The 22,100-nt window shown below is 49.1% G+C and overlaps 1 protein-coding gene across 2 annotated transcripts; it reads left to right on the forward strand.

Moving 5' to 3' along the window:
- Window positions 1-855: 855 nt before the first annotated feature.
- On the forward strand, window positions 856-9,997 carry Stoml1 (stomatin like 1). 2 transcript variants are annotated; one of them, XM_051156561.1, is made up of 7 exons: window positions 856-1,093; window positions 2,492-2,598; window positions 4,358-4,507; window positions 4,740-4,943; window positions 7,982-8,180; window positions 8,511-8,729; window positions 9,094-9,997. In XM_051156561.1, exons 1-7 carry the CDS (start codon window positions 961-963, stop codon window positions 9,285-9,287), a joined length of 1,206 nt encoding a protein of 401 aa, XP_051012518.1. In that variant the 5' UTR covers window positions 856-960; the 3' UTR covers window positions 9,288-9,997. The 2 variants fall into 2 exon arrangements, with proteins under 2 accessions (XP_051012518.1, XP_051012519.1); XM_051156562.1 differs by having other exon boundaries at window positions 862-971.
- Window positions 9,998-22,100: the final 12,103 nt, after the last annotated feature.

The raw sequence follows: 22,100 nt of genomic DNA on the forward strand, positions 1-22,100 counted from the left end.
GGTCTACAGGTTTGTCTACCACTCAACCTTATGGAGACATTTTCTCAATTGGAATTTCCACCACTCAGATGCCTCTAGCTCATGTTAAGTTGACATAAAATTAGCCAACACAGCAGTCACAGGTAGAAGGACTAAGAAGCGGGCTATGGCAGGGATCTGGGGAAGCAAGGTCGGAAAAGCTTCATTCTTTGCTTGCCTTGTAAAATGGCCTCCTGCCAGTCTCCCCAGCATCCTATTGGAGTATATTTGCTACCTTTAGTTGGGTGTTCTAAAGCCATGGGAAGACAAGTTACCTCCAGTATATGGATAAAGGAGGCTGATGTAATGCTGTGACAGCCCTGCTGTCTGATACCTCTGTGGCACCCCCACCTACCCACCCCCACTGCCATGCTTCCTGGGATGTCTGCATGTTGAATTTCTCTTTTATACCAAATTTCAGGGCTTACGACTTCACCTTGCCCACAGTGACTCGGATATGCCATCATTAGGCAAATAAGTACAGCATTCTGTATGACAGGCTCTGTTTTCTGGGCTCTGGGGAAACAAGTTCAATTTGCTGACCATGCCAGGAAAAAGTCTAAATCTGGATAAAGCACATCTCTCAGTGTGTTGAGTTTGGAGGAGTGCATTGAAGCCGATAGCATTTCCTTGATTCTGGAGAAAGGGCTCTTTTAAAGCCAAATTTCTCTACTTTCCTAAGGCCAGGTAAGAGATCAGGAAGGAAGTGGCAGATTAGAACCAAGGCCACATTCCCAAACTGGGCGATGGCAGTTCGGTCCTCCCAGCGCAGAGGGTGCTGTGGGGCGGCGGGTACGGACCCAGCCAGATTCCTGCTCCAGCGTAACCACTGTTCTTGGAAGCGCAAGCGAAGCCGGAAGCTGCGAGTACGAGGCGGAGCTGCAGCAAGTTGGGCTGGGCTGGCGCCGGGTGGAGGCTCGGGGCGTGTCCGGGTCAGAAGTCATGCTTGGCAGGTCCGGCTACCGGGCACTGCCCTTAGGGGATTTTGACCGTTTCCAGCAGTCGAGCTTCGGTTTTCTGGGTTCGCAAAAGGGTTGCTTGTCCCCAGAGCCGGGCGGCGTGGGGCCGGGGGCCGGTGAGTGGCTGCCCAGCACGGCGGACTGTAGAGGGACTGGCTAGTACCCACAAGACCTGTACTCTGCCTCTAGGAGGAAGGAAGCGTAAAGGGGATAGGATATGGAGAGGATGCCAGACAAGGTTTCAGGATGCTACTACTGATTTGTCCTCACTAGGGCCCCCAGCTGCAGCTTTGGAACCAGCACAATCCCATCTTCCCGAATCTCAGCCCACCACGTTACTATTTTTAGGATAACCCATCATGCATAGAAAGAAAGCGAAGTCCTAGGCAGAGGGAGCCACAGGCAACCTAAAGGCACCTGCCGAGAAATGGAAAAAGGTTCACCCTAGGGTAGCAGCAGCAGTGCAGGGACCGGGAGTCTCCTGTGTACTGGTGAAGATGCACAGAACAAGAAGGCAGGGCTGCAAATTGCCCAGCTTGTTTGCTTGGGCTTTCTCGCTCCAAAGCCTGCGGTGGCTCCTTTGGCTCACACTTCTCAGCCTGACCTTGGAGTGTTTGGCCCCCTCTGTGGTTCTCTTGTATTGATAGTACACTGAACGCTTTGGCATTAAGGAATGAATCTCCCATATTCTGGCCCCTGAGTTTAGGATTGCCTCTGCCCAAGGTTACCTTTTCTGAAAAGATCAGGAGTTGGTTTGGGATTTAGAAGGCACTTCAGGTGGGGGCTTCCTAAGAACAGAACAGACAGACACTCTCTTGTCGCCTTCTTATCTAGGGCTGGGGAGGAGAGCAGACAGCAAGCTCACCCCAGATTCTGGGGCTGCCTGCTCAACACCTGTTCTCGATTCTTGGTTCCCAGCAGGGCTCAGAATCCTTGGCTTTGGCCTCATCTTCCAGCTCTTCCCTCCAAACGGCTTGAGTTGAGATACACATTTAATTTTTTTAGGTATTAAAAGTGGGAACAATGACTAAGAAAGGGACACTCTAGTCCCGCTGTAACTCTTAGTGATGAACAGTTAGTTTTATCCTTGTTAGCTGAGGCATTTTCTCCGTAAGGACCCCTTGAAGGCATGCTTGTGGGGGCTGTTGGTAGAATGTGCTAACACCAGCGGTGTTCGTTCCACCCAGCATGAGTGTTCTGTTCCAGATTCCGGTGAGCAACACACATTAGACAAGGATTTGTTGGTTTGTGCCATGTCCAGCAAAGAGAACACGGCGCGGATCGTGTTTTCAGATTTGGTGGCTCTTACCTGTGGTAGAAAAGCCTTGTATTGGGTGTTTCACAAGGTTAGTTATATAGATGCCCCTAACTAACTATGGGGAGCCTCTGAAGCAGGACACAGGCAAAGGATGCACACACACACGGGCCCACTGTACGTACAGGACACTGTACTTGAAGTTGTCCTACCAGGCCCAGCAGGTGTTCTGTGGTTGCTTCTGCTCCTCTGTTCCCAGATGCACCAGAGAGCTGGCCCTCTTGTCTCTGTCATGGCCTCATCAGTTTCCTGGGGTTCTTGGTGCTGCTGCTCACCTTCCCCATTTCTGGCTGGTTTGCTCTGAAGGTAAGGCTGGCTGGATGCTGGGTGGGGGCTGGAGAGTTGGGGGGACACGATGAAAGCATTGACGAATGGATTCCCCTGATCTGGCCCCCTGCCTCTAAATATTATCACACCCCTATGAAGCAGGCAAAGGGAGGGTTGTTCATTTTTTGATGGCTCGACGTGGCATGCCTGTGAAGAGGGCGCCTCAACTGAGGAGTGACCTCCATCCTGTGGCCACATCTTTGGGGTCATTTTGATTGCTTGACTAGTAGGCCCAGAGGGCTCAGACCTCTGTGGTCCAATCCCTAAACAGTTGGGCCTAAGCTAGCTGAGCAAGTGTGCATGGATGCGTGTGCATGTGTGTGTGCTCGTTCATACACGCGAGTGTGTGTGTGTATGTGTGTGTGTGTGTTGATGATCATTCTTATTCTTCTGTGGTCTCTGTTTTATTTCTGGCCCCATTCCCTGGGCACCCCTCCCCCTCCCCCTGCTCTCCCTCCCCTCCCTCTTCCCCTCTTCTCTCCCTCCCCTCCCCCTCCCCCTACTCTCTGCCCCTCCCCCTCCCTCATCTCCCCACTTTCCAGTTTGAGTTCCTGTCTTAGCTTCCCTGGGTAACTTAGCTTCCTTCTGTAACCTGGATACCAAATTAACTCTTTGCTCCCCGGGTTTCTTTTGATCACAGTGTTCCTCACAGCAACAAGAGAAACTAGGATAGTTCCCCTCCTTCAGATGAGTGAACTGAAGCCTAGACTTAACCAAGATCACCCTGGGAGCCAGTGAGGAGCAGAAAAAAAGTTTTCTGAGTCCTGGAGACTGCAAATGGACCTTTGTCAAATTATCCTCCCTCTGGCTCAGGTCCAGTTGAAAGAAAAGCACCCAGCATACCCAGCAAGCAGTGAATGAGGGAACTCAGGCCTCATTCTCATAAGGGGTGGTACTTATAGGAAAGGAGGAGCAGGCCTGACCGCTCCAGGGTAGAGGAAGCCCTGGCAGGCCTTCCCCTGTGCACGGCCCTAGGTGGTGATGGCTCTAGAAAGCCTCTGTGTTTGTGTGGCCTAGAAGGGAGGATTGAGGTGAACCCAGATCCTAATTCTATAGTGTCACTGAAACTAATACCCCATGACCACGGATATGTGGCTTGGCCTCTCTGGCCTTTAGTTCTCAATTTAGACTTAACTATTTTTTTGAGGGGCTCCAGGGATCTGAAGGTGGTCAAGCCATTTGCTCAGGGCATTTGTTAGAGCAGCTGCCCTTTCCCTCAACTAATCCAAGAGCAAACAGTACCCTGGAATGAGTCATGACTAGCTTCAGACCACAGAGGTGAAGTTTCTCTGGATCAAGCCAATACTTGTAACTAAGACATGGCCATCACTGAGCACTGCGTTCAGATCATGCCCCTTTCACTGAAGGGCTGTGTGACCACTGAGTCTGTCTCTGAGCTCAGTGTCTCGGAGCCCTGATTCTCTCATCCAAGTACAGCTAAGTGTGTTAGTATTTTTGTCACTTGACGAAGAGTTCAAAGGGCAGGCTTAGTTGGGCTCTCCACTTGGTTGTTTGACCCAGTGTGTTTAAGTAGCGCATCATAGTGGTGAGTGTATACCACAGGAAGGCCTTCACCTCATGGCAGAGAAAAGTGACCTCTGGCCTACACATACACCATACACACCAAAGGATATTTGGCTGGCAGGGTGAAGTGGGGAGAGCAGAGAGGAACCTGGCAAATGACATTGGCCAGCCTAGGCAAAGCACTTCCCACCCTCTTATTTATCATCATGACCAGATCGTGCCCACCTATGAGAGGATGGTTGTGTTTCGACTGGGCCGGATTCGTACCCCCCAGGGGCCTGGCATGGTTCTTCTCCTGCCCTTCATTGACTCCTTCCAGAGGGTGGATCTGAGGACCCGAGCCTTCAACGTTCCTCCTTGCAAGGTGAGGTTCTTCTTGACTGCCCTGCACAGAAGGAATGGGGCATGCACGTGATGAATTGTGGGCATACTTGGCCTTTAACCCATATCTGACTCCACCAATGTGGAGATGCCATTTTGCCTTTGAGGAGCGAGCTACCAGGCCGGTGGGTCAAGCTGGACAGTCTCAGAGGGTATGACCTCCCAGTAGCCCTTGCCCCTTTTAATGCTATCTCTATTATGGTCTTCTGAAACAGTTGGCCTCTAAGGATGGGGCTGTGCTGTCTGTGGGAGCTGATGTCCAGTTCCGCATCTGGGACCCAGTGCTGTCCGTGATGGCCGTGAAGGACCTCAACACCGCCACTCGCATGACAGCCCACAACGCCATGACCAAGGCCCTACTCAGGAGGCCACTGCAGGAGATCCAGATGGAGAAACTCAAGATCGGTGACCAGCTCCTGGTAGGTGCCATCTTAGAAGATGCGGCTCGGGGTCTGGCAACAGGGTCCGGCTTTCTCTGCCTGGTCACTTTGAAGGTCACAAGGACCAGATTTCTCTGGGTCTTGGCTCACTATGTCTCAACACTGTAACCACCTGAAAAGAGTCTGGGTGACACCCCAAGTTAAGGATCAGAAGGTGGCCCAGGTCATACACGTCTTGAGCATGTATGTCCTGCAAAGAAGTGCTCTAGTGGAAACTCTTGGGCCCCTGCCTCTGACTGCTGAGGTTTTACCCTTCACTGCTGCTGTGATCACAGCCTTGGGCCCCGAGTTATTTGCAGTTTCTGTTCTTGTGGATGGGAGGAACAGGGCCCTCTGGGTGCAGCCATGTGCTTGGGGTTCCTGAACCTGTGTTTCTATTGGCTTTTTTTTTTTTCCTTGTTCGGAACAGAACAGAGACATGGGGCATTTGAGTCTTTTTCTTGTCCCTGCTCTACATGTATGAAAAATTAGGTGCACTTTCCTGACTGCTACACATGCAATAGCATGTCTCCCCCATAACCAGCGTGTGCTTCCTCTCCTGTGTGGCCTTGTGTTTATCCACCTTCTTCAAGCACCCCACACACACGCTAGAGCGGGGCTCAGCCATGACAGTGGTCCTCATGGGACAGTGGTGGTTTTGTCTTGTTGCTTTGTGGCAATGCCAGTTGGGGATGGAACTCGGGGCTGTGAGCATGCTAGACAGATGTCCTACCACTGAACCCCCTGGCCCCAGTGTCCTATGGCTTACAGAGTCCTTGTACCTGCCCACCAGCATCTCAGCTTCCTATTTTTATTCGGGAGGGGGGGGGGGTGTGTGTGACAGCATTTGTCATTTTAATGGAGGAGGGGGAACCAAGGCTCAGAAATGTTCCCACTTGGTTCTGAGAACCATTCATGGTAAAAGGGCATTGCCATCAGCTCCTACCCATAATTCAGGGTTCAGCTAGTACAACTCAGGAACTACTCTGCTACCAGCTCTTTTTCATACAAGCACATCCCACTCTAATACATCTCTAGGAAGATAAAAATCAATCTTAGGCAAAGTTGTGTTGCTTTGGTGTGAGAAGGGGCAGTTAGGGGAAAGCCCATCTAGGATGTGAAAGTCACAAGGACCCGTTGCCCAGACTGAGCTGACTCCTGGTACAATAGAGCTGAAAGGAACTGTCAGGGAGCTACATTATATGTCTCTCAAGCCCTGGTTCAAATAAATGTACATCGCCCCGCCCCCTTTCCCATCTGGACTCCCCTCTCACTCCTTCCTTAGCCTGACGCTGTGGTGGGTAGTTTTTCTTCCTGTCCCCAAGCTCCCAGAATAACAATTCATGAGGCTCTTTAAATAATATCAATTCATGGGACTCTTTAAATATTGTACAGATACCGAAGCCATATAGCTAGGCTCTTTTCTGACTAGCTATAACTTAAAACAGCCCATCATACTCATCACTGTTACCTGGGCTCAGGTATCATGCGTTTGTCTTCTTCAAGTCTTGCTGGCTGAATCTTACCGCATCTGACTCCATCCCAGAATTCTTTCTGCCTCCCGGATATTCTAAGCTATAGGCCATCGTCAGATTTATGATTGACAGGCGCTGCATTCAGATTCCCAAGACATTCCTTCTACTTGCCACTTCCCCACTTCTTCCCCAGTTGCATTCTGGCCAACCGCTTCTTGCCCCTCCCCTGCACTCTTGCAGCCTCCCACTCTCTGCATCTCTGCTTAACTGTGCACTTCCTGCTTCACTCTTGGAGTCCCCCTCCCGCCCCCCCGCCCCCACCTACTGTGCTGGGCCTTGCCTGGTCCCACCTCTCTCCCAGGGATCCCAGGGATCTTCTTTGACTCCTCACTCAAGCTCCCCACCCCCCTCCCCTAACTTCCAGAAGATTCTGTTTCTCTTCCTCCATCCTTAGTCTGGGCTTTGCTCAGACTTAGGAGCTAGCTCTGCCTGTCACCACAGTGACCTCCCTCTGGTCTGACCAGTGGGTGTTTCTCAGCCCTTTCCTTACTTCAGCTAGTGACAACATTCTACTCTGGATCTCTCTGCCCCCGCACACAGCTCCCAACCATGCTTTGTCCCCCTACCCTACAGTGTCCAGGCTTCTGCCATTGGCCTTCTCAGTTTTGACACACACACACACACCCTCCCTGCTGGGGAAGGTTCACTCCAGGGTTTATAGCAATACTGCTCTGGTCTGACTCTTGTGCCCCTGTTCCCCTTTATCCTTTGGAGACTTACTAAACCATCCTTACTAAACTGACAGTATTAAAATAGCTGTTGTCCCTTTCCTTCTCGCCCCCTGTGTGTCCTCTCCAGGTGAATGCTGTCATCATGACCCCAGGTCCCCATGCCAGGAGCCTGCCTTCCTCCACCCTATGCCAGCCATACCCTTGCATAGCCTGTTTCTCTCTCTTGTGACTTTTACAAGAGTTTACAAGGCAGGCCTACCCTGCTGCATCTGTCCCACCACCCCCCTCGCCCTCTGCTCAGTCCACCCCATCCCCCTCAGTCTCTTGCCTACAGTATGAAACCATTCCTCCACTCCCAACCCTCTCCAGCACAGTGTCTACACAGCAGCCAGGAGGGATCTTTCTCCCAAAAGGGGATCTGCTCTGTTGACCACCTCCATGTCTATAAAGTCCTCTCTGGGGTCCCGGTCTGTCTCAGAGCAAATCTATCCGAGCGGAAAGAAGCTGCCTGGAACCCTCAGTTCTCACCAGTGGCCCCCAATTTATACTTGGGAATCTAGGTGGAACTTTCTAGAATCTGCTGTATGGGGGTTGCTGAGAAGTTTCCTTCTACACCTGCCTAGAGTTCCCATCTTCCTTGTCCAGACTCAGCACTTGCCTCGCCAAGCGGTTGGTGCTTCTTGCTGAATTCCCAGCTGGGAGTGTCTCTAATGTGGACATGGGACCTCCATGTCCATGTGTGGCTATAGTGAGTTGCTTGGAGAAGATGTTCAGAGAAGCCTAACCAAACGACTCCCCCCACCCCCACCCCCTTTCCCCTCACTGCCCTCAGCTGGAGATCAATGACGTGACCAGAGCTTGGGGACTGGAGGTGGACCGCGTAGAGCTTGCAGTGGAAGCTGTGCTGCAGCCACCGCAAGACAGCCCAGCTGTGCCCAGCCTGGAAAACACCCTCCAACAGTTGGCTCTCCACTTGCTGGGGGGAAGCATGAACTCGGTGGCAGTAGGAAGTGTTCCATCCCCAGAGCCAGGTAAGGAGTGCGGCATGCTCACCAGCTCACTCCACAGCTGGCATTTCTTCTGGTCCTTTTAGCTTAACTGATTCAGTCTACCCAGTTTCTAGAGCTGACCAGAGTGAGGGCATGGGGAAGAGCCCATGTGTGCTAGTGTGGAGAGGACCTAGTAGTGTGGAGAGGACCTAGGTAGCCTCTGTGAGGAGCTACAGCCCTATAGAGTAGCTATAAGGAAGATTGTGTGTTCCAGGCCAGAGGAGCTTAGACATTTGGGATGTTTGCTGGGAAGCAAGAGGCAGAACTCTGACCCGTTCTCTTGTCTCCCTCTCCAACCCTGTTGGCCACCAGTAGACACCTTGGAAATGATAAGTGAAGTGGAGTCGCCTGCCTCTCATGCCGGGGCTGAGGCTGAGCCCAGCCTGAAGCAGCCCGTGGCTGAGGGGCTCCTCACTGCCCTGCAACCCTTCCTGTCCGAGGCGCTGGTCAGCCAGGTTGGGGCCTGCTATCAGTTCAACGTCATCTTGCCCAGCGGTACCCAGAGTGTCTACTTCCTGGACCTTAGTACAGGTGTGGCTGTCCTTCCCGGTCTCCTCTTCCCCCCATAATGACATGCTGGGCTTTGGTCTCCCTCCGATCGGCAGGACAGCTCAGCCAGATAACCAGGAACCCTCATACATAGCAGGCCTATGGCACGACAGGCTCTGCACTGAGCAATCCTGTCCCTGTGAACCCGTGAGACGCACATATCATATGTGCGTGCGTGTGTGTGTGTGTGTGTGTGTGTGTGTGTGTGTGTGTGTGTGTTAAGGGCAGGGACTAAGTCTAGGCCACAAACCTGAACTAAGGAGCTCTTGCTACGATTAGTGGGATGTACTACCGTCCCCTCCCCACATGGTGTCCCCCTACTGATGCTGATGCTACCGCCCAACAGGACGAGGCAGAGTGGGACACGGAGTGCCTGATGGCATCCCTGACGTGGTGGTGGAGATGGCGGAGGCAGACCTACAGGCTTTGTTGTGCAGGGAACTTCGGCCCTTGGGGGCCTACATGAGTGGGCGGCTGAAAGTGAAAGGTGACCTAGCCATGGTCATGAAGCTGGAGGCTGTCCTCAAGGCCCTGAAGTAGCAGTGTTGGCTGTCCATCTGTCTTCTATCCCTGAACCTGGTGCCAAGCCAGAGAAGCTTCTTGGGATAGGAGGTGTTGCTTGAGGCCATCGAAAATTGAGGCCTGAAGAGGTTTCAGGCCCAACCAGGAGCGCAGGAGGCCCAGAGACATCTGTGGCTGGTCACAACGGAGTCAGGTGTCCTGCACTTTTGCCTATGGTAGTTCCCTGGACAGGCCTTTGCTCATTCGATCCCCAACAAAGTGCCTAGTCCTGAGCTTGTTACACAGAGTGAAGACAGACAGAGCCTGCCCTGGCCTGCCGTACCCGGCTGGTAACCTAACTGGAAAGACAAGAAGCAGCTTGTATGGCACCCATGCGAAGGACCAAAGCACATGGATTATGGCTCTGACATCCAGAGAGATCAGAGGGAAAGGGAGGGAGGGGGGAGGGTAGCCCCCAAGAAGGGGTTACTGCAGTGGATCCAAGTGGCCCCACCTTCCTGTTGTCAGGCCAGGAGGGGAGAGCATGGGGCAGAGCAGTTTGCTTTCCCTGTGGGTCTGCTCCTGATGACTCCTGGCCTCATCCTCCAGCTCCATCCTGCATGTTTGAGAAGCTGGGCTTAGGGCAGCATGTGGGAGAGCCCTACTGTTCTGTGCTTACTAGAGGCTTGGGAGCCTCCAACAAATAAATGTGGTGTTGATGGCATGGCATGAAGAAGTACAGCTGGCTGTGGAGTGTTGTGGGCCAGGGAAGGTGTGCAAATTCCTGTGCCCAGCCAAGGGCCAAGGCTAGAGGCTGACACAGGCCCTAGGAGCATTTGAAGCTCTTCCTCCTGGGTGTCTTATAGCCCTGGAAGTCAGGGTGAGGTGGCTGTGGGTTACTCTCTGTTTCTTTTCACAGTGGGGAAACAGATTCTCCAGGGAAGTAGGGCATGACTACAAAGACTAACCTACTGAAGAGTGCGATGAGGGGCTCTTAACGTGTTCAAGGGAGGAGTCAGAGCCACTGTGAGCGGCCCTCTCGCTCCCTCCGATACTGTTGCTTCCCTGGATGATGTGAGAGACCCAGCTGGAGGCCTGGTTCTGGGCTCAGCTGGCTTCTGCTACACTGATGGAGCCCCAACTCAAGGCTAAGAAGTGAATCTCAAGCCCAAGAGGCTCATAGAGAGAAACCAAGCCAATCCATAAGCCTGCATCCCTCGCTTCATCTTCTGCTCTTCCCTGGGCCCTTTTTTTACTGGTATCAGGCCCACAGTGTGTTCCTGTCTCTTCTGATGCCAGATACTGTCTTGTTTTGCTGTAGGTCCTCCATCTGGCCTGGGCACTTCCATCAGGGCCAACCTGGGCCCCCCAGACAGGGCGGATCCTCTTGAGGATGGTGGCCTTGTCTCTGTCTATTCAGCTGGAAAGCTCTCTTGAACTCTAAAGATTTCCCGCTGGGGATGTGTTCCAAAAAAGCCTTCTCTCTAGGCCTCATTGGCTGTCCAACGTCCTCTAGAGCCTTTCCCTCCCGCCTGAGCTCCCTCTCAGCCCTTACAGAGCCATTCCTTTTCTTTCTTTCTTTCTTTCTTTCTTTCTTTCTTTCTTTCTTTCTTTCTTTCTTTTCAGAATGCAGCTATTGTCACTTTATTCTTTTAAACAACTAGAAATATTTTTTTAACAAAATAAAATATACTAAGGTAAAATGACAACCACCATATCTAAGCTGGACAAGCCAAACCAGAAGAAAAATAAAAGAACCCCAAGAGAAGGCACAAGAATCAGAGACCCCACTTATTTATACATTCAGGAGTCCTATAAAAGGACTAAGCTGAAAACTACAGTGTATTTGCAGAGGACCTAGTGCAGAACCGTGTAGTCCCTGAGCTTGCTGCTTCAGTCTCTGTGAGTTCATCCAAGCTTTGCTCAATTGTTCTGGCGTTCTGTCCCTTCTGTCTCCCCAGCTCCTTCTACCTCCTCTTCCATGGGGTTCCATGAGCTCAGAGGGGAGGGATTGGGTAGAGACATTCCATTTAGAGATGTGTGTTCCAAGGTCTCACTCTCTGTGTAATAGCTGGCTGTGGGTCTCTGTATTTGTTTCCATCTGCTGCAGATGAAAGGTGAATAAGGCACTGGTCTATGAGCATAGCAGAATGTCATCAGGAGTCATTTTGTTGTTTTTTGTTTTTATACCAGTGGTTTTTGGTCTCTGAACTATCTAGACTCTAATTCTTGGTCACCCAAGCAGTGTCAGGTATGGGTTCCACCTCGAGGCATGGGCCTTAAGTCAGTCAGACACTGGTTGGTTACTCTCACAAGGTTTGCACCGCCATTGCCCTAGCATATTTCACAGGTAGGGCAGATTGTAGATCGATGGTTTTAAGTTGAGTTGGTACCTTTTTGTGTCATAGACATTAGAACTTGGGGGGTGAAGGTTCTATGCAGGCACCAGCTGGAGCTCTCCATGTTTAACAAGCAGTGTAGCCGATATCTTAAGCAATGGGGCACTGCTGTCAGTTTGCGGAGAGAAACCTACTGTCTTGGCAACAGCCTGGGTTGTTTGGAGACTTCTATGTGTCTTGGTTATGGTTTCATTGCTTCGAAGAGACGCCCTGACTATGGCAAGTCTTATAAGGGAAACCATTTGATTGGGGCTGGCTTACAGTTTCAGAGGCTTAGTCATTTATCATCATGGCGGGAAGCATAGCAGCATACTGGCCAACATGGTGCTGGAGAGGGAGCTGGGAGTCCTGCATCTTGATCTGCAGGCAGGAGAAGGAGCCTGTTCCACACTGGGCATAGCTTGAGCATATAGGACCTCAAAGCTCACCTCCACAGTGACCTATTTCCCCCAGCAAGGCCACATCTCCTAATAGTGCCACATCCTATGGCCTAGCATTCAAACCCATGAGCCTATGGGGGCCATTCCTAGTCAAGCCACCACACCATGGGACCCTCTTGGCCAACAACTCAATTGGATGAAAGCCAGTCCCAGCACTGGAAGCTTTGTTTGGTGACAAGATGGCAGGTAGGGGTTCCATATCCCATATTATTTAGAGTCTTCATTAGAATTACCTTCATATAACATAGGAAGTTTCCACTACACTAGGTTTCTATACCACCTCTCAAATGCCCTTCCGTTCCAGTTGTCTCTCCCCCTTGTCCCCTCCGTCAGTCCCATCCGCCCACCATCTTCCCACCTGATCCTCCCATTCTTGTCCTCTGAAGCCCCCGCTCCAATCCACCCATGGAATCTGTTTTGATTCCCTCTCCCAGTGAAATCCATGTCCACTCTAGTCCCTTCATCTGTGCCTTACCTCTCAGGATTGTAGCTTGGGTATCATTTATTTAATGACTAATATGCAGATACAAGTGAATGCATAACCATATTTACCTTTCTGGGTCTGAGTTACCTCACTCAGGATGATTTTTCCCCCCCTAGCTCCACCCATTTGCCATGACAAAGTTCATAATGTCTTCTTAAAAAATATTTTATTATTTTATTTTATTTGTGGGGTGGATTTCAAGACAGGGTTTCTCTGTGTATCCCTGGCTGTCTTGGAACTCACTCTGTAGACCAGGCGTGACCTCAGACTCACAGAGATCCACCTGCCTCTGCCTCCCAAGTGCTGGGCTTAAAGGTGTGCACCACTACTCCCGATGGTGTCATTTTTAAAAAAGAACCAAGTAATACTTCATTGTATAAATGCACTGTATTTTCTTTAGCCATTCTTCTGTTGAGGGACATCTAGGCTGTGTCCAGTTTGTGGCTATTATGAATAGAGCAGCAGGAATGCCATGCTTCCCCACTGGGCCATGAGCTACCTGTAAGCATTCACCTGCAGTGCCCTGAAGGGCTGCATCACCCAAGGAACCCAGGCCTCTCTACATGCTCCCTCGAGCATAGTACCGTGGTGGCTGGCACCGTACCCTAGGAAGGTGTCGGCAGGAAAGATGAGACCATAGCATAAGAAGAACAGAAACTCCCTTTTCTTTATGAACTTCAGAAGATTAGCATATGTGTTTCGGGGAAACAGAAACTTCTGTGGGTATCTGATATGTATAGGTAAGGCCTACACCAACCAAATTGTATCCTGAGGGGGCCTGAGGGGGTGCCTCTCGGGTGTGGCTAGCACTTCAGAGGTGTAGACCACAGGCTCTCACACCTCTGGGCTAGGAAGACAGGGCAAACTGGGCAGTCCACAGAAGAGGAGCAGAAAAGCACCTAAAGAGCCAGTCAGAAATCTTCCCTGAGACTGACACTGGGTAGGGCGCTAAAAGAGGGAAAGATGGGACACGGAGACACCCTGTCAGATCACAAATAGAAGAAACAGGCTGGCACCTCTAATTTGACTAGATGGAGTTGAAATATGAGGACTATGTCCAGAGATTCTGAGGAGACAGAAACAGTTGCTATTGCTGTGTGTCTACTAGATCCTAGTATGCACTGGGCGGACCCTTCTGGTGTGTTTCCCTCAATATAATCTAGTAAGTAATGTTAATGGTTCTTGCTAATGGATATGTAAATATAATGTAGTAATTTGGTGTCATTTTAAAGTAAGTTAGCTAGTCTCTCTCTCTCTCTCTCTCTCTCTCTCTCTCTCTCTCTCTCTCTCTCTCTGTGTGTGTGTGTGTGTGTGTGTGTGTGTGTGTTGGCAAGACAGGGAGGGTTCATATCTCCAACTAGCTTATATCTCAATAATCAATATGCATCCCAGGCTGAGCCTCAACTTTCCATCCTACTGTCTCAACCCTTGTGCTAGGCTCTTGGGCATATTTCAGCATACCTGTCAGTCTTTACATTCTGAATATGTGTCTTAGTTATTTTTATACTGCTGTGAAGAGACACCATGACTGACTTACAAAAGGAAGCATTTAACTGGGGACTTGCTTATAGTCTCAGAGAGAGAGTCTTTGACCATCATGGTGGGGGGCATAACTCCAGGCAGGCATGCAGGTGGGTGGGCGGGCAGGCATGTAGTTGGAGCAATAGCTGAACAGCCTATCAGCAAGGAGGAGGCAGAGAGAGACACTGGGCATGATGTCCCACCCCCAATGACACACCTTCCCCAACAAGTTCATACCTCCCAATCTTTTCCAAACTGTCCCACCAACTGGGGACCACGTATTCAAACAATGAGCCTATGGGGCTTTCTCACTTATACCACCATAGTAGCTAATATATCCACATGGCTTTTTAAAAAAATTAAGTACCTGGAGTGATGGCTCAGAGGTTAAGAGCCATGGCTGCTCTTCCAGAGGACCCAGGTTCAATACTCAGCACCCGTATGGCAGCTCACAACTATAACTCCAGTTCCAATGGAACTGACACAATCTTCTAGCCTCAAGCACCAAGGATGCGTGTGGCACACAGACATACATGCAAGCAAAGCAAAAAACCTATACACATCATCATCATCATCATCATCATTATAACTTAATTTGTTAAAGGTTAAAGAGAAATACTGTGAGGACTGTCCCTAAAATGCATGACTCCATCTAAGTGTTTTCCACACTTTCCTCCACCCAGCTTGGTTCTGCTCTTAGCTTCTTGGTTATTCCTCCAGATGGCTTTTTTTTTTTTTAAAGATTTATTTATTTATTATTATGTATACAGTGCCATTTGCATATACTCCTGCAAGCCAGTAGAGGGCGCTACATCACATTACAGATAGTTATGAGCCACCATGTGGTTGCTGGGAATTGAACTCAGGACCTTTGGAAGAGCAGGCGGCGCTCTTAACCACTGAGCCATCTCTCCAGCTCCTCCAGATGGCTTTTTATATGATGATGGCAATTATTACCATAGGTCTTGCCCTGTAGCCTAAGCTGGAAACAAAGTTATAGATTTATCCCACTCTAGAGTACCAGGCATTCACCACCATGCCTAGGTGTACACCACTCCACCTCCATTTGTTTGTTTGAGACTGACTCTTCCAAAGCAGCCCAGGCTGGTCTTGGACTCATGGGTCTTCTGCCTCAACATTTTGAATTTTGAAAATCAGGTGTATGCTGCCACACCTGACTGCATCTCTTATCCCTGATACTTTAAAATGTTCTCTCATTCCATTGTTCCAGCTAGTGTAGGGAGGGTATTTGACTGAAGTGGTTTAGCCTGCGATTGATGGTCATTTCTAGAGAAAGAGAAGGGAGTAAGTATAGTTGGAGGAACCAAAGAGTAACTGAGAAAGAGGGAAGGAAAGACAGCAGGTGAGGGACTTGAGTGCAGGCAGGAAAATGTCTGCAGCCCAGCCCCTCCCCCAAGGCTCTAATGGTGGCAGGAGAAGGTGGCACTAACGGTTAAGTTGGCCACTGTGTCATTTGCATGGGCATTCCTGGGCCAGGCCCTCTGCAGAGCCTCCAGACCCCAAATTACACAGCAGAGATGGAGGGGTGCTAGGAAGATTGTGTTGTTGTTGTTGTTGTTGTTGTTGTTGTTGTTGTTGTTAGATGGGTAGAGACTGCAGGGAGACGGTGTCAGCTGCGGCTTCTGGATGCTTCTCAGTTCCTGTCCTGAGAGTCCAGTGGAGTCCATCCAGGACAGCAAATCTTCCTTAGTGATGACCAAAGGCCAGTACTTTCAAGGCTGCTGAGGAACAGCTGGTGCCTGGCCAGGGTGGGAACAGTGAAAGAAAACCTCAGGGTGTACGACAAGAAAGTGGGCATTGGGGAGCCCAGATTCTACCAGCTCACTTCTTAGACGAGAAGACTGAGGCAAGAAGGCCCCAGGGCTCATGGTTGCCTGCGGGGTTTGTGGCAGAGCTAGTTCCCTGGGTCTCCTGGCTCCTCATGAGGAGACAGGGTTGTCTTAGAGTGTTTCAAGGCCCTGGGGGCTTTTTAGTCCTGTCAGGCCTGACTCTGCTGTAAAGATTTGGGGGTTGGATGGGCAGCGACCCACCCCTATGGACCCAGGCAGAGCCTCTTCAGCATAAAGACTGAGGCAGAGAGGACAGCCTGGGAGAGAGGAAGGAGGCTGAAGACCAGAGAGACTGAGGGGTCACCCGTGACAGGTTCCTGCCAGTATGAGCTGCCTGGCTGTAGTTGGAAATGCGGCCTGCATTCATGGGATTTCCAGCACTGGCCAATGTCTATTGTTTGATAGACACCGGCCGCTGGCTTTGAACGTTAGCTTATTGAATAAAATGAAGAAGTCTTGTGGCAGGAGAGATGGTGTAGTGTATATTCTCTGCCATATAATCATGAGCACTGGAATTTGAGTCTCCAGGACCCACGTAAAAAAGTGGGCAAGCATGGGTGGAGACCTTCAGTGTGATTCCAGACATAGATCCCTAGACCAGCAAGAACCGATGAGTCCCTGCCTCAGTAAATAAAGTGGAGAAAGATTTAGGAAAACACCCAGTGTCAACTTCCACATGCATGTGCACCCTCACAGGTGTTGCCCGCTGCCATGTGCATACATGTGCAAAAGATTAATTTGGATTTATTGAGAAAGGAAGGGAGACAGAAATACTGAGGTAGCACAGAAACAAAAGGATGGAGGAGTAAAATAACAGGAACACACAGCAGAGGAAAGAGCAGAGCGTGGAAAGCACCAGAACACTAGAGAAGGAAGGGGAGGGGCCAGGTGATCTCAGAGTTGCCCTAGGGACACACACAGGTCCCTGTCCCCACTTTGACTGTTTTCTAACTTTGACCTTGGAGGTGAGAATGAGAAAACTGGCCTTGTAGCATCTAGCTGGCTTTAGACCCCGTGGGTACCCAAACCACTAGATTTGCTACCAAGATGAAAATAAAGCCTGCTACTCACGCTAGAGGAGCCAGAGTCACCTAGAAGAGGGAAGACTAGGGAGGGACACCCAGAGGTCTCCTGCCTTCCGCCTCCTGGAAACCTGAAGTAACCAGTCTGGAGTCTGTTGCGCCATCTAGTGGTGCTTGGCGACAACAGATTTTCTTCCAGATGTGCTTTAAGGATGGTGAAGCACTTCTCTGAAGGAAAAATGTGGGGGACCCAGGAGAGTTCACCTGGCCTTATCACTCTTCATCTTAATAACAAGTAATGCCTGCCATCCCACCCCCCTATACCTGGACCTGTATGGGTTTGCTGGGACTGAGAGTAGAAAGGTAAGTGAGGAGCAGTTTAGCCAGGAGAAATAGGACAGTGTTGACTAGAACAATCCAGAAACTGCAGGTTTGGGGATTAAATCTGAGAACTGGGCTATTGATATCAAAGGCCATTTCCCTGTGTGTTATGAACATTAAAACAGGATCCCTACACCACACTTAATACTTTGTAAGATAATACGATGTGAGTTTTGTAGGCTTTTCCATAGAGATAATCCAGCTAAGAGCAGTTTTTAGCCTCCTCAAGAACTCTCTTCATTCCTGCTGTGTTCACAGAGTTTAAAAATCTTCTAACTCTACAAATAAATTTCAAATATAATGCAACTCATACGATTGCTACATTTAATAATGAAAACACGCAGGCATAGAATTGATGACATACATTAATAATGGATAGCATCTTATAAACGCTTGATTAAATATTAACTAATGTGTATTATTCTTTAGTTTTTCCACTTTACAATCAAGCCCTTATCTCAGGTTTTAACCATTTATGTGGGTCCCTGAGACTCTCAGGGGATCTGTGCATGCCCATATTGGGGGGGAAACCTCCTTATTTGATGGGTAGGTAAGTAGTCCTGATGGTACCCTCCTTAGGAAAGTCATAACATTGAAAGTGAGGCAGGTTATAATGGTGGCACAGCCCTTTAATTCCAACCTCAGGAGGCAGAGGCAGTTGAATCTCTGTGCCTTTTGAGGCCAGCCTGCTCTACATAGTAAGTTCCAGGCCACCCAGAGCTATATAGTGAGACCCTGTCTAAATAAAAGCCTGGAATAAAAGTGGCCTAGCAGTTAAGAGTGCTTACTGCTCTTGTAGAGGACCTGCATTTGGTTCCCAGCACCCACATGGCAACACAGAACTGCCTATTACCTCCTATTCCAGGGGATCTGAGGCTGTCTTCTAGCAGGCTGCAAGCACATGATGCTGACATCCTCACGCAGTCTCTCACACATAAACATTAAATGAAAATAATATAATACGTCTCTTTTGTTTTGTTTGTTTTGTTTTTCAAGACAGGCTTTCTCTGTGTAGCCCTTGCTATCCTGGACTTGATTTGTAGACCAGGCTGGTTTCAAGCTCATGGCAATCCACCTGCCTCTGCCTCCCAAGTGCTGGGATTAAAGACGTGTGCCACCACACCAGACTGAAAATAATAAATCTTTAAAAGATAAAAATAAAAAAGAATAAAAATGGATAACAGATGAAAGGCCAGCATGTGTTTGGTGTACTCTCAAGTAACCCATAAAAAGCAGTTGGTGTTATTAAACATATCCAGCGAACATTCATTCATTCATTCATTCATTCATTCATTTATTCATAAACTGTATCAGGAAATGCCAATGGCTGGGAAACCACTGCTGTTTTGCTAAACGGACATGATAAGCCTGCCAAATGCCCTTCTAAATCGCTCTGCTTATGCCCGCAAAATGGTGCTGCTGTCAACCTTGCTAGAAAACCTTCTCTTTGTGGTGGTCAGGAGTGACTGTAGAGAACCATAACTGGTCAGCGTTCAGGGAATAAGTGACCGCTGGATGCCCAGCCATAAGTGGAACATAGTGTTGCCCCCTTCAACGCTCAGGGAATATTGTAGAAGGAGGGGTTGAAAGGATGTAAGCGCTAGAGGAAGGGTAAAGCGAGGTGTGGAGCGATCACTTGTAGATGTGACGCGGCTGTTGCACGCTTGAATACACAGCAGCTGGGTTACCTGCTCCCCTCTCTTTCACACACACACAAGTAAAAGGAATGTTAGTTGGGAAACCCAGAAAGATTAGTGGGAGTGGAAACAGGACAAGAGGATAATGGGGAGGGGGGTGACTGTGATCGAAATATATTTATGTATATGTATGAAAGTGTCGGAGTAAAACCTGCTATGTCTAATTTATATATGCTAAAAACTAGACGTTTTATTGGGCACTGACTCTGTGCTGGGTAAGACAGCGTTCTAGGTGGCACTGTAGGAACAGTGAACCAACTCAACTACGATCTAAGTCCTGTGGAATTTCCATTCTACTTGGGAAAACTAAACATGAGCAATAGTATTAAAAGCTGAACGTGCCTTGGAACAGGGCCTCGGTGCATTTCAGAGCAGCAAGGAGTCTGTGTACCTAGACTAGAAAGAGGCGGAAAGTGGCAGATGAGGCCAGAGGGGAAATGGGACCAGGTCAGGTGGTGCATAGGAGGCCATTGCAAGGACTCGGTGTACACTGGGAGATTCCGAACAGACGCCCTGAGGAGACTGAACAAACAATGGGACAGTATGTAAAGTAGAACTCCTACCCACAGCCTGAACCATCTGCCCAGGAAACCACTCCCCTTATTTCAATCAACAGCCAAGAGGCCAGCTTGCTGTGAGCCAGATGGGAGCTCAAGAAACCACCCAAGAAGCAAGTCAGCTTCTGCCGCAGTGAGCCCGAGGGCTGGGGCTGAGTTAGTAATGGGGCAGGTCTCTCACGTGTGCCTTTGCCTTCATGTTAGGATCAACCAGAGAAAGACAAATATGTCCCTGTTGTGATTATATTATGTCAGAAACATAGATATGTTTGTCTTTCCACGATGTCAGAATGTATTGAATCACCAATAAATTCACAAGTTACATAGTTTTATTGGTTATGATGAACAAAATAGTCCCAGTTGCCCTCCATAGCTACCTTCTGGCAAGCAGGGATTTTTTTATTCCAACTTAGTTATTAATATTACATTTACTTGCTTTATTTCTTTTCTCCCTGTGTGTGTGTGCACATGTGCATATGGCATACTATGTGTGTAGAGGTTGGAAGACAGCTTGTGGGAGCCCTTTCCCTCCTACTATACGGGTTCTGGGAATCAAACTCAGGTCATCTACCCACTGAGCGAGCTCCCTAGCCTTTTCGTTCCTAATATTAACTTTCAGACCACACATTAACACTTTACACAATAATATACAAATGTGCACTTTACAGAATGGCTAAGAAGGGGCTGGAAAGGCTGCAGAGTTCAGAAAAGTTGTCCTCAAGGGAGCTGGAGAGAGGGCTCAGCAGCTAAGTGTGCACACACACTCCTTTTGTAAGGCGAGAAGCATCTCTCTACACTTGTATGACCTTTGTTCCCAGACCCTGAGACAGAGCTCTTCAAATCCAAGGAGTGTCTTTGGTTATTCATAAGAAGCCTCTTCATATTGGAGTTTAACTTAGTAAAATGGCTATTAATGGAATCTAGTGACAGGATGCAGGATGCTCAACCAGGAAGAGGAAGCGTTTAGAGTTAGAACTTTCACTATGACCGCTAGGGAAAGGAGACAGATAAAGAATCAGTTCAATTGCCAATGACAAATGTTTTATGTGATCATGCAAACAACATAAAAAAATCTCTCCACAAAAAACTCTAAATAGGGAGCTGGAAAGATGACTCCATTAGTTAAGAGCACTGGCTGTTCTTCCTGAGGACCTGGTTTCGGTTCCCAGCATCCACATGGCAACTCACAACTGTCTCTAGCCCCAGTTCCAGAGGACCTGATACCCTCACACAGACATACATGCGGGTAAAACACCAATGTATATTTTATTTAAAAAAAAAAAAAAAAAACTCTAAATAATGAGATCTGGAATGCTTCCAGGTCAGTAGACACACAGTGATGTTGGGAGACGTTACGCCTTGGACAGGTATGCTGGCTGGCTTTATGTCAACTTGACGCAAGCTAGAGTCATCTGAGAGGAGAAAAACCCTAGTAAGAAATCCTCTCGGGGCTCAGAGCTTAAGAGCACTGCTCTTCCAGAGGTCCTGAGTTCAATTTCCAAAACCACATGGTTGGCTCATAGTCATCTGTACTAAGATCTGGTGCCCTCTGCTGGTAGGCAGGCGTACATGCAGATAGAGCACTTAAATAAATAAAATTTTTTTTAAAAAGTTAAGAAAAAAAGAAATTCTCTCCGTAAGACCAGGCTGTAGGTAAGTCTGTAAGGCATTTTACTAATTAGTGATTGATGTAGGGGGGCTAGCCCATTGTGAATGGGGCTATTAGGGATGGCTGATGGTCCCGGGTGCTATAAGAAAGCAGGCTGAGCAAGCCACAAGGAGCAAGGCGGTAAGTGGAACTCCTTCATGGCCTTTAGCCCTGTTTGAGTTCTTGCCCTCACATCCTTTTGATGATAAACAGTGGTGTGGAAGTGTAAGCTGAATACCATTTCCTTCCCAAGCTGCTTTGGGTCATCATATTTATCACAACAACAGAAACACCCCCAACCCCACCCTCCCACACCCCACCCCTGCTACCATGACAACTGAGACAGCCAAAGAAACCTTTCATGCTCAGGTCCCCCATTTGGTTGTTCAGAGTCATGGCCTCTACACAAACCAGTAAACAGTGAAGAACATGTTTTGTTTTCTGTGAACCAGTCTAGCAAATGAACCAAGTCTGAAAAGCAGGATTGGGATTGGCTGGGCAGAAATGCAGGAACTAGGACTAGGTATCTGAAACAGGTTGTCTGGTGGGGCCAAGCCTTTAAGACCTTAAAGCTGGAAGCTGACTCTGGTAGCTAGCTAGCATTAGAACGGAACAGAGCTGCGGGAAGACAAGCTGTCCGAGAGTCAGAAGATCATATGTTGGAAATGACAGTGCTCATTTGGCCCAATCAGCCATGTCACATGTGAAGCCAGGAGCTCCCTCAGGCTGCCCCTTTAAGGTTCCCACAGTGTCTCCCATTCCGAGCCCCTGAGAGCAGCTCACCTGTGTCTGTGAATCTGTCATTTCACCCCACTGGTGCACAAATAGACTCATGCCCACGGCGGCATTTTGA

The sequence above is a fragment of the Acomys russatus genome, chromosome 14 (genome assembly GCF_903995435.1).
Source record: "Acomys russatus chromosome 14, mAcoRus1.1, whole genome shotgun sequence".
NCBI classification, from domain to species: Eukaryota; Metazoa; Chordata; class Mammalia; order Rodentia; family Muridae; genus Acomys; species Acomys russatus.